General features: G+C 34.4%; 1 protein-coding gene across 11 annotated transcripts in view; it reads left to right on the forward strand.

The window, feature by feature from the left end:
- The window catches only part of SLC9A9 (solute carrier family 9 member A9), a 655912-nt gene that overhangs the window by 418137 nt on the left and 225077 nt on the right, over positions 1–12698 (forward strand). For 10 of the 11 annotated variants that reach the window (XM_072792384.1, XM_072792386.1, XM_072792387.1 and 7 more), the window contains one exon: positions 11951–12064. The exons of the other annotated variant lie outside the window; for it this stretch is intronic. In XM_072792384.1, coding sequence (XP_072648485.1) covers positions 11951–12064 — 114 coding nt within the window. The remainder of the gene's footprint in view (positions 1–11950; positions 12065–12698) is intronic. 11 annotated transcript variants of the gene reach the window in all.

Consider the following 12698-nt stretch of genomic DNA (forward strand, 5'->3'; position numbering starts at 1 on the left):
AAAGAAGCTCTTGAAATGTTCAAGCTAGTGATACAACTAAGTGTTATTCCAAACAAACTCTTCAACCCCTGCCTCTAAAATAGGGAAGAAAAAGCCTTTCTCAGTGAATACTCATTTGATTCTAGCATTTTGCATTTGTCCTGATGTTCTAATGCATTTCACTCTGAAATAGCTGGTATAAAACAACACTGAATAATGCCCTCAATCTTAAGTATTTTAGTCTCTAACACTTTCATCAAGAAAATGGGACAGTGGGATCCCTGAGTGGCGCAGCGGTTTAGCGCCTGCCTTTGGCCCAGGGCATGATCCTGGAGACCCAGGATCAAATCCCACGTCGGGCTCCCGGTGCATGGAGCCTGCTTCTCCCTCTGCCTGTGTCTCTGCCTCTCTCTCTCTCTCTCTCTCTCTCTGTGTGACTATCATAAATAAATAAAAATTTTTTAAAAATCTAAAATCTAAAATTTAAAAAAAAAGAAAAGAAAATGAGACAGTCTGGAGAGGTCAGACACAGCTCATGGTGTTTGGAGTTTAATATCCTTTCTGTATGTTGACAGTGGTAAATCTGCCTGTAGTAAGAGCACGTTGTTGTCATTGAGAATGGGGAGATATACACACAACCGTGTCGTGGGTGGCTGTCACTCAGATCACTAGCGAGAGCTGGGATATTGGTATGCAACTCAAAGACCTAAAGAAATGACATCATTAGAAATCTTCCTTTTGTGTGTACATTCTTCATACTCTCACTCAAGAAAGAATTTAGCATTGGATAATTACAACGATAAAAAGACACACAGGATGAATAAGAAAGGAAATTCATCATAGCTAAATGAAAAAAGTTAAAGAAATGGAATATGAGCCTTTGAAATTTTTTGATAATGTGTGAATTTCATGCCAGTGCCTAATATTAATAGCAATGTTTCGGTCTTTTCATTAAGAGAAATTTTTTTTCTTAATGAATTTCTGCACAGAAAATATGTTGTTTCAACGAGGTTTCTTTAGCTAGTGTTTATTGGCAAAATCACAGAGAAACTAATTATGTTATGCCATGACTTTTTTCCCCTAAGGCCAGTAGTTTTAGATTTCCTGAGATGATTCTTCTAGAGAACATTGCTTTTAACATAATTCTGATTCTCTAGCCCCACCCCCACCCCCAGTCTTTGCAGTTATTCTAGACTCGAGGTTCTGTATGCCAACCACAAACTCTAAGCAAAATGTTTACTTTCAAGACTAACAAGACTGTGGAATGAAAACTGGCAGTTGCTGCCTACACCATAGAATTGCCTACTACTGCAAGGATTCTGGTTGAAATCCCTTTTCTGCTCTTAGAGCAAAGCAGTATGCAATAAATGATACTGTATTTGACTTTTTTTATGAACCAAAGGAGTATTTGAAAGTGATAGAGAACTACATTTCAACTCAACATAAGGAAGGATTTCCTAACAGTTTTAAATGTCTAAAAATGCCATTTGCTTCCTTGGAAAGTAGTGAGGGTTCTGTTTTTGGCAGTATTCAGTTACATGCTGAGCAGCCCCTTGACAAGAGTGTTAGAGCAATCAAGCATTGGCCAGATGTCTGGACATACATTAAAAGGTGACTCTATCCTTGAAATCTTGTAATCCTATATCGTGGGTGTGTGTGTGTGTGTTTGTGATTCATCAAAATAGATCTAAGTCCAATTTTATTTGGGGGCCGATATTTCTGACCAATACCACGATAATAATCACTCTGTGAGGTTACAGACTTTAGAAATCATTCTTAACTCAATAGTATATTAACTTAAATGAGACCTTACAAAACTCTGTACTTTTACTTTAATATCCCCCCTCAAAAAAAAAAAAAAAAAAAAGAGAAAGAATCAAAAATGGAAAACCTCCAGAAATAAGAACATTATTATCAGTATTTACTGGCTATAGTAATTTAGCAAATTCATAAAAAATAACCTTCCCCTTAAGTTATAAGCTCAAGGATTTCAAGAAAATCTGGCTACAGTATTTATTCAGCTTAATGAAGCTGAATTCCTTGTAGCTGTAACTACATTTATTTCCTATATTAACTTTACTTACTTAATGATGCCTATTCATCTTCCTAAAATGTGTTTTGTTGTGTTTTTATAGGCTGTGCTTCTGAAATTCTCATGTTTTTAAAAAGTCAAATTAGGTTTAAAAGAAGACAATGAAATGTAGGAGATGGGAGGGGGTTGGGCAGCAGCCAGGAGTGCATAGGGAGCTCAAGAATTCTGAAAGAAATATAGAACAAAATAGAAGCTCTCTGAACACTTAAGTGGTATGTATACCTTCTCTACTTCAGAGACTGTATAGTCCTAAACTTAAAGAATCTGATCTTCGACTTGGAGCCTACCTCCTGCTGGTAGAGCAGAGAAAGAACATGCACACCGTGCAAAGTTTCTTTTATTTTATATATAGAGATAGATAGATAGATAGATGATAGATAGATAGATAGATAGATAGATAGATAGATAGATAGAGATAGATAGAGATATATAGATATATATTCTTTTATTTTATATTATATATATAATTTGTGTGCATAATAATATATATATAACCATATATAATTATGATGGTACTATAGAGCATAATGCAAAGCATTTCTCTAGGATTGGAAAGTTTTGTCTTAACATTACGGATGCATGGCAAAAGTTCTGTTTTCACTTTTTGCTTTTGGGGGGAGATTGTTCTGGGTAATCGGGTGGTAGTAGACATTGAGAGGAGTTAAGTATCCACCACCTCAAGTTACCATCTGTTCCTTCCACTAGTTGGATACTAAGAAATTTACCTTTCAGATTCCTTTACTTGACCAAAAAATGTGGTCAGAGTCACAGATACCTTCCATGCCAACCTCAAAGTTGATCTGATGATTAAACAAAATGTATGTATTAAAAATATCCTTTGTAAACTCTAACGCCTCATAAATATTCACCAATACTATTGTTAACAAACATCTTGCTGCCCCAGAACCTGAATCTCATATAATGAAGAGACAGCCTAGTCTGGCAAAAATGATTTGGGCCTAGAACAAAACTCAAGGCAGCTCAGTTCTTCCCTTTATTGTGTTTTATATGGGCAGGTGCAGCTTGCCCAACTGTAAAACAGAAAATAAAATTATCAACTTATGAGTTTTGCTGTCATTATAACATAAATTGTTAAAAATTTAAGTAAGTAAAAGCCTTTAACACATTCCTTAGTATAATTTAAATCCTAAAAAAATAGTTCCATTAATATTATTACTATTTTAGAAGTAGTAATACTGCTATTATTACAATGTCCTAAATTTAGAAGAATCTCAAAGGATTGCATATTTAGCTAGATGTAATTATAAATCTTCAGCTTCCTAAGAGAGGCTGCACTCTAGGAACCATGACCATGACAGGCAATAAAGCCTTTACATCATTTTCATCCTAGTGATAAAGTTCACAGATCTTCAGTACAATTCATCTCTTATATTACCTCTAAAGCCTGTAGGAATTATTGGATTTACCACAAACAAATTTCCTCAGGACAAGGACTAAGCAAATATTAGAATACAGAAGCAAAAGTTATAATTCCAGTAAAATATATTACAATGTTTGTTTGCAAATCCACCAATACAGGAATAAAAATTATTCATTTATGCCCCAGCTTATTCAAAATATAGATACTCAATAGTATATAAAAAAGTTAAATCTGAGGGACACCTGGGTGGCTCAGTTGGTTATATGGCTGCTTTCAGCTCAGGTCATGATCCCAGGGTCCTAGGATTGAACCCCATGTTGTCCCGTTACTTGCTCAGCAGGGAGTCTGCTTTTCCCTCTCCCTCTGTCTGCTCCTCCCCCTGTTTGTGCTCTCTCTCTCTCTGTCAAATAAATAAAGTGTTAAAAAAAAAAAAAGAAAAAAGAAAAAAGAAAGAAACCTGAGATGTTCTCTAAAGAACGCTTCCAGTTAGGAAGAAAGGCAAATTTTTAAAACAAAAAAAATTAATCCTGGGACAAAATTATGGAGACAATAAAAGTTCTTTCTTCCTTCTTTCTCATTCTTTCTTTCCGTTCATTTTTATTACAGTTTTGTAGGTTCTTTCACCTCCCAATTAAAGGGGATTCCAGGGTAGCCCGGGTGGCTCAGCGGTTTACGCTGCCTTCAGCCCAGGGCGTGATCCTGGACACCTGGGATCGAGTCCCGCTTCGGGCTCCCTGCATGGAGTCTGCTTCTCTCTCTCTGTGCCTCTCATGAGTAAACAAAATCTTTTATAAAATAAAATAAAATGGATTCCAGTGTATTACTTGGACAAGTACATGAAAGTCAGTAGGTTGTGTCAAACTGTACTATGCCAAATAAAAGCTGTGCTGAGGAATCCATGTGAATTTAATTGGTATTAGTTAAGTAGGGTATGGTATAATGAACTGCTGTAATGTTTCTCTGTACGAACCATAGCAATATGGTAAATTGTCATTTTTTGGCTAATAGAGAAAAAAGCCAATCAGCATTAGTGATGTAATTTTATAAAATAGATGTGACTTTTTAAAATTTCTAGTAAGTACAGTAAATAACTTATACTAAAAAAAAACTATATAGTAAGTCTTCAGAGAATATGGTTTGCTGAGTTAAGTTGTTTAAACTATATCTAAGTTGTTTAATTAACATATGAGTGGTTACCATGAACTTTCAGAGTTTTTAAACACTGATTATCCTCTTATTTAGTTAATATTTCCCTAGTCTTCTTCGCACTATTAACTTCCTTTTCATTTTCTTGAAGAAAAGCTTTGCTAAAAAAAAAAAAAAAAAAAGCTTTGCTAAGCAAAGATTACTTAAGTTGGGTTCTCTCCAAACGCTTACAACTAAGAATTAATGGAAATAAAACAAATGTTGATTACTATACTGGATAAATAAAATGTTGAGTCAAGTTTTTTTTTTCATCCACTCTGAGTGAGGATGAAGTAGATATGAGGTTATTTATAGTGAATACTGATCCTGAATCTACTAGTTCCACATTTGTTGTTGTTGGTTGTTAATATTATTATTCGCTTGGAAGTGGAGTTTTGGTTTGTTTATTTTTTTTCCCAAAATTGACCAATGAATCTATTGCCTCAGTAATTAACTAATCCAGGCCACACTCAGGCATTGACGTCCTAATGGTCAAATTAGTTGCTTCTGTCAGCGTGGCCTTAATGTAGATTCTCCTTTTGAAATATGTCTTCAGGGATCCCTGGGTGGCGCAGCGGTTTGGCGCCTGCCTTTGGCCCAGGGCGCGATCCTGGAGACCCGGGATCAAATCCCACGTCGGGCTCCCGGTGCATGGAGCCTGCTTCTCCCTCTGCCTGTGTCTCTGCCTCTCTCTGTGACTATCATGAATAAATAAATAAAATCTTTAAAAAAAAAAAAAAAAAAAAGAAATATGTCTTCAGGAGATTTTTGCATGTGAAACAAAATTGAATTCACCCACACATTTTCATTAAGTCCTCCAAGAAGGAAATTATTACGAAGCCTGTTTATTCAGGGGAATGTTGTCACATGATATAAAGAGACAAAGGAGTGCTAATCAGTGATGCTGCCTTGCTATGAAGAGAAACTTTTTAAAAATGCTAATAATCATCTATAATTTAGAGTAAGTGAGTCTATCAGATTGTCAAGGTTTTTAAAAATTGATAAAAACTACTTTTGGCAAGCATGTGGGGAAAGGACACCCTCTGCGCCATTATTAAAGGTGCAAATTGGCATATCCTTTCTGAAGGGCAGACTGGTAGTATATTGAAAAAGAAAAATTAATGTATACCCTTTGACAGAAGTAGCTCATGTCTAGGAATTACCTAAAAAGTAATCACTTAGTTGGGGAGAGGCATTTGTATAAAGGTGCTCAATGTAGCATTGTTTAAAAGGAAACAATCTAGAAACAACTGAATGTCCAATTATGGGTATGTGAATTAAAATTTGGAAGGAAGATACATAGGGATATTTTGCTGCCATTAAAAATTGTCCAGTGGATCCAAGTTTATTACCACGGAAAGAGGCTTATGAAATATTATTGAGTTAATGAAGTTCCCTTCAAAAATGGTCAGATTTGTAGAACATAGTGCATGTTGTCTATACATCTATGGATCTATGAAAAAGAAATTACTGAAAAAGATGTTCCCAAAAAAGATAAATGTTTTTGTCATTGTTGTTTGTATTTTTCCTCACTTCAAAACAATTTTAAAGAAAATAAGAAAAATATAAAAATGGATAAGAAGGCTTGATAACCTCTCCAAAATAAAAAGATGAAAGTTTGAGAAAGTCTCAAAGAAGAAAACATTTGGAAAATGTTTTATTCTATTTTAAAATTCTTGTTCTAATTTAATCTAGTTTTATAAATTATGAAAGTAATTCAAGTGCATGGTAAAAAATAATAACAGTGTCAATATCCATACTGTAAAGTAAAAGTTATGTGTATATGTAAATGTGTATTAATATATGGATTCATATAAACACAGAAATATCTTTTATTTCTTTTAATTCACCTTTTATGATTTAACCATGGATCTTGGATATCCTTCTTTATCTTTCTATAGATCATAAAATTTATTTTATTATATGAGTGTACCATAATTTATGCAAACATTTCTCATATTATAGATATTTATTTCTAGGCTTTTGCGAATATAAATACTTTATAAAATTTCTTGATTAAAAATCATATACAAAATTACTGGTCGTTTCTTGAATACATTCATAAGTAGTTTTTGTTTTTGTATTTAAATTCTTCATTCTTCTGGAATTTATTTAGGTATAAGGAGTGAGTTAGAAATCCATCTTTAGTTTGGTTATTTTTTTCCAAATCAGTCAAATTTTTCTGCAATCTTTCTAAACAATCTGTATTTTCCCTCAGTGATATTATTAAATTGTCATTCTCTCTAAATTGATACACATATTCTGTGTGTTACAAAATAAAATACCATAAAGCTCTAGGTAGAAAATTGACAAAAAATGATATTATTCACCTGGAAAAATAAACATGCAAGAGCTTGCTGTGAGGGTTTGCTGATGTTAGAACAGCTCTCCTTTAGAAAGCAATCAGAAAAGTTGGATAACATGTGGAAAAGCAGGTGTTCCAAAGGATTGACAAAGAACCATATCATCTAGGGCTTAAGGGCCAAGATACCAATAAAAACAAATTAAACTAAAGCATGTTGAAGATGAGAAATAATAAAAAAAAATAGAGAAATTAATGAGGAGAGGAAAGCAGAATACAGAAAAATCAACAAAGCCAAATTTGCTTCTTAGATGCACTCAGAAATCTAACAAGATTTATCAGGAAGAAAAGACATATTATCAGTATGAGGAGGGAAAGACATAACCACAGACTAAGATATTGAAGATATTACAAACAACCATATGCCAGTAAATATGAAAACTTAGATGTAACAGCAAACACAAAACATACAAAAATAAATAGAAAATCTAACTAATCCTATATCTATTAGAATAATTGTATCTGTAGTCAAACATCTTCCAACAAAGAAAACTCCAAGCCCAGAATTCTTTAGCTGTTTAAAGGAAGAGAACAAGAATCTGTTTTATCAAACTTTAGTAACTTTAATAATACCACCTGGTAAAGACTATGGAAGAAAGAAGCACTATAACATAGTCTTTTGTGATATAGACACAAAAATCCTAATATTAGCTAATTAATTCTAGTGATGTATAAAAAAGGATAAGCATCACGACCAAGTAGGGTTTATTGCAGGAATGCAAGAATGTTTCAGCATTTGAAAATCAATTAATATAATTAATTACATTAAAACAATGAAAGAAAAAAATACATATGATCATCTTAATAGGTAAAGAAAAAGCATTTGATAAAAATAAACACATGCTTGGTTTTTTTGTTTTTCATGTTGTTTTCTTAAAATGTCTAGTCCTAGTATACTAGGAATAGAAGGAACTCACTTATCTGTTTAGGGAGTTTTTATGAATTTAGTAAAGAAATTTTTTCCTTTAAAATTGGAAATAAGACAAACATGCCCCATCACCATTTTTATTCCATACTGCACTGGACGTGTGTTACCTAACGAGTATAATCAGGCAAGAAAAAGAGATGCAAAATATATAATGAATAAAAAGGAAAAAAAATCCTTATTTGAAAACAACATGATTATGAAAATCCAAAAGAATCTACCAATAAGCTATGAAAATTATTGAATAATTTTAGTAAGGCCCCAAATACAGGATCAATAAAAAATTAATTGTATAGGTGTATCTAACAATCAATTAAAAAATGAACTTTGGAAAGGGTACCATCTACAATAATAACAAAAAAACAGCAAATATCAAGGAATCAATCTAACCAAAGTATGCACAATCTTTATATAGAAAATACTGAGAAAAATTAAGGAACACCAAAATCCTTATGAGGATATGTGATGCTCATGGATTCAAAGTTCAATATTTTAAAACTGTGCATTCTATCCAAATTTCTTTATAAATTTAATGCAATTCCAATTAAAATGCCAGTGAGTTATTTTTGTGGAAAACGACAAGTTGATCCCTAATAAGTTCAAATGGCAATGTGAGGAGGCAAAGTGTTAATTAAAAAAAAAAGAAAGGCAACAAAACTGGGTGTTGACAAGAATGTCAACAAGGACTGCTGATGGGAATGCAAATTGGAACCACCATCTTGGAAAACTGCTTGGCACTATGTCCTGACACTTCCACAGAAATGCAAACATGTATATATAGAAGCAAAATTCATTATAGCCCCAACTGGAAACCACCCACATATCTATCAGTAGTATTATAAACAAATAAATGGTGACATTCATATAATTTTTAAAAATGAACTACTTCTGTACTCAACGACATAAAGAATCTCACAAACGTAATATTGAGTGAAAGATGACAAACACAAAAGGGTATATATTGCCCGATTTCATTCTTATTTAACTGAAGGAAAGGTTTTTTTTTTTTGTGATGTCATTTGTGATGACAGAAGTACTAGTAGTAGTGCATTGGGGTGTGGAAGTATAAGTGGGAAGGGGAACGAGAGTAATTCTGGGGTGCTGGTGGTATTTTCTTACATAATCTGAAATTGTAAACATGATTTATATGCTTTTCTGAGCGATTAAACATTGAAAACATTGCATTTTTTAACATGCAAAAATAATCAGGAAGATTCAGAAGACTATGGGAACAATCTAAATCTATGGAATATTATAAATGTATTATGGATCTACATCATTTACGAAAAGCATGATATTGGTAGAGGAATGGGTAACACAGAAACAAAGAGCCAGTCCAGAAATGGACCTAAATGGAAAATGGAACTTCTGTGCAATGTGTATATAAACAGTTACTTGTAATTTTGGTCAGTACTAGATTTCAATAAACTGAGTTACTACATCAGGTTAAAATCCCGAGTTTTCCAAAGGAAGCAAATCTCTAAACAAATATTTAATACCAAGGGTCTCCATGTAGACATATAAGACAAATTCCAATCACATCTCAACAACCAACAGAAAAAGAAAAAAAAAAAACTTTTTTTTTTTTTTCCATTTAATGTAAGGAATAGATTGAAATTGGGGTTGGAAGTAGGGGCAGGGAGTGAGCAAGGGTAACTGACTTTGCTGCTATATGAGAAAAGTCAAGAAGTTGACCACCCACTCTTTTTTTTTTTTTTTTTTAATAACCCATATTGAGTCAGAGAGATGTTTTGCTTTGTTTTGTTAAACCGGTACAGGACTGTGAAGGAATATATATCATTGTAAGCAATAGAAACCTCACCTTTAGCGAAAAAGTGATTTCTTTTTAATTCAATAGTCCAAGGTAGATTTTGCTTCAGGAGAAGCTGAATACAGATTAAGCAGTGTGGTCAGGACACAGCTTCGCTTTCAGACAGCTATTTCCCCTGTGATCACAAGATGGCTAGCAGCAGCTCCCTAGCCTGCATCCTACTGTCTCACACTGAAAATCTGGGGGTCTTTGTCCCAGCATTTCCTGCCAGGTCTCGTTTGTATTTCTTTGGCTCTGAATGCACCACACCCATTTCTGAACCAAACATGTTGGCTAGAGAAATGCACTGATTTGAGTAGTTTAGTCCTAAATCATATATTCCATGGCTGAGCTATGGAGGTTTCAAATGTGAGCTGAGAGTGGGGAAGAAGGTGGACCCCAGAGGGAAATTAGGGTGTGACCACCAAGAAAAGGCTAAATGGATCCTAGATGGCAAAAGGTCCCCTCTACTGTACTTGGGATGGGGACAGGAGAAGAGGCTCTGTGAATTTAATCTGGCATGTGTTTATTAATGTTAAAAACTGTTTAGCTGCAATGGACTGAATGTTTGTGCCCCTCCCATGACCAAATTCATGTTGAAGTTCTAACCAACAATGTGATGGTGTGGAGAGGTGGGGCTTTGGGGAGCTGATTAGGTCATGAGGGTGGAGCCTTCATGAATGGGCTTAGTGCCCTTAATAAGAAGAGACAAGAGAGGATATGAGGATACAGCAAGCAGGCTGCTGATTGCAAACCAGGAAGAGGGATCTTGCCAAAACCTAATTGATTGATTGACACTTTGATCTTGGACTTCCCAGCTTCCAGACTGTGAGAAATAAATCTCTTTTGCTTTAGCCAGCCAGTCTATATAGTATTTTGTTATGGCATGCTGAGCAGATTAAGGCAGTAGCCAAATCTCACTTTTTGAAAAAGTAAAGATTTGATGGGGTAGCAAAGTGTTCCCCATCCCCTATATTTTCTCCCATGTTTTCAAGTTTTCTGTGGTTATTTGGGTGACAGTGTTAAGATGAGCTGGTCTAGAATGTGAAACAAGTCCTCAGGATAATTGATGATTGCTGCCACTGCAGAAAGACCATCTTGTACCACAGGAGCTGTGTCTTTTTTAATCCTTTATTTCTATTACTGGCTCTAAATAATGTTTCTGACAGGATTCTGCTTTTCTTTCTGTCAACTGTCGGTAAGCAGGTATTGGGCATTATTTGTGAGGCTGTAAATACATTACATGAAAAAATAATGAGTCCTTAAAAAGTCAAGAGAAATGCCTCCAGAGACGTTTACCTAACACGGTGATTTATGTAGGTCTGAGAATGAAGTTTCAGAAACTTCCAAATGAAAATTCTGGAACATAAACTAAAGTCTCTTCCAAATGAGTGTTTGATGTAGCCCCTGGACACATTTCCCTTCTACTTCTAATCTGGAAGTTAGAGAACGTTTTTCATGTTCAACTTAAATTGTTTAGTTAATGATCTAAGAATAACTCTTGGGAGCATCCCCCTGCATAGCATGTTATTACTCCATTCCTCTGACTGAATTTGATGTATCTATTGTGTTCTCATTGCATAAACTGATCCCTGGGATTAATCATTTTCTTTTTACCAGCAAGAAATTGTAGACATTTAATGGATATACCTACATCAGTCAATTTAATGAGTCTCATTGTCTGGAGTTTGAAATATACTGATCATTCTAATGTTGAAATATAATTGACATTCATTCTTATTCCAAGTTTCCAAGTTTTCCAAGTTTGTCCCTCCTGCCTGCCTGAGAAAGGTAATTTAGCTAAAATTTTTTTTTAAGTTCTTAGGGCCTAGGAACTCAAGGGCATCTACTGAGTAATGCCAGAAGGAGCTAAACAATCCTGGCATCCTCTCCTATGGTATACCTTAAGCAATCACATAGATTTCTATAACAAGGAATATTCTATCATCCAAGTAGGAATTGTTCTGTGGAGGATCATGCTGGCTAATATACCCAGGTGTATCTCTAGCAGCCTGGCAGCTGGAAAGGAAGATGGCTGCCACATCTGTCACTGGGTTGTGTCGGAGAGCCTGACAGGGTAGTCAGCTGAGCACAAGGCCAAAGGGTGGCCTTCCCAGATAAAAGAGGACCATCCACTTACCAGAACAGTTAAAGATATTAGTTGGATTCCAACCTGAATAATCATTAATGGTTTTTGGTTTCTGTTTCGTTTTCAGTTGTTTGAATTTATGAACTTCTTGGCCGAGAATGTCATCTTCTGTTACATGGGCCTGGCACTGTTCACGTTCCAGAATCATATCTTTAATGCTCTTTTCATACTCGGAGCCTTTGTATCCTTTGAAATACAGAACATGGAGTGATGAGGGAAAAGAGTAAACTACTTACTTTTACTGATTATTCTGTTAAATTGTTAAAGTAATTTCCTCAAGTTTATTGCAAGGCTCAAATTCATGGCAGATATGTAATTTCTAGTAGGAGGGAAAAGATCCCAAGAAACTGGGACCTTTATTAAATGCTTCTGTCTCAAGATAAGAAATTTGGAACATACTGAAAGAAATAAAGGGAGAAAACTGAAGGAGAATAGAATACTCAAAAAACGAATGTTCAAAATATATTTATTTCCTAAATATTCAAAGTATGTTTTCAAATTATGAATCATTTACATAAAAATATCAGTCCGTTCTTTACAGAGAAATATACTTAATCTGCATTAGAGTGTATCAGAATATAGCCAGGATTATTAAGCTTTAGAAATATTTTCATCACAAGATGGTAAAATCTCTTTTCCAGTGAGGACTTTGAAAATAGGATACACAGAGTGAAGATCAGATGAAATTAGCATTATAGATGTGATTTTAATGTCTTATGTAAGTGTACATGTGAGTTTATTTTAATAAGGTCGCCCTTTCCTGCAAGTAAAATAACATAAAATCTAGACTTCCCATTTAATACAGAGGACTTTTG

The sequence above is a fragment of the Canis lupus genome, chromosome 22 (genome assembly GCF_048164855.1).
Source record: "Canis lupus baileyi chromosome 22, mCanLup2.hap1, whole genome shotgun sequence".
Classification (NCBI taxonomy): Eukaryota; Metazoa; Chordata; class Mammalia; order Carnivora; family Canidae; genus Canis; species Canis lupus.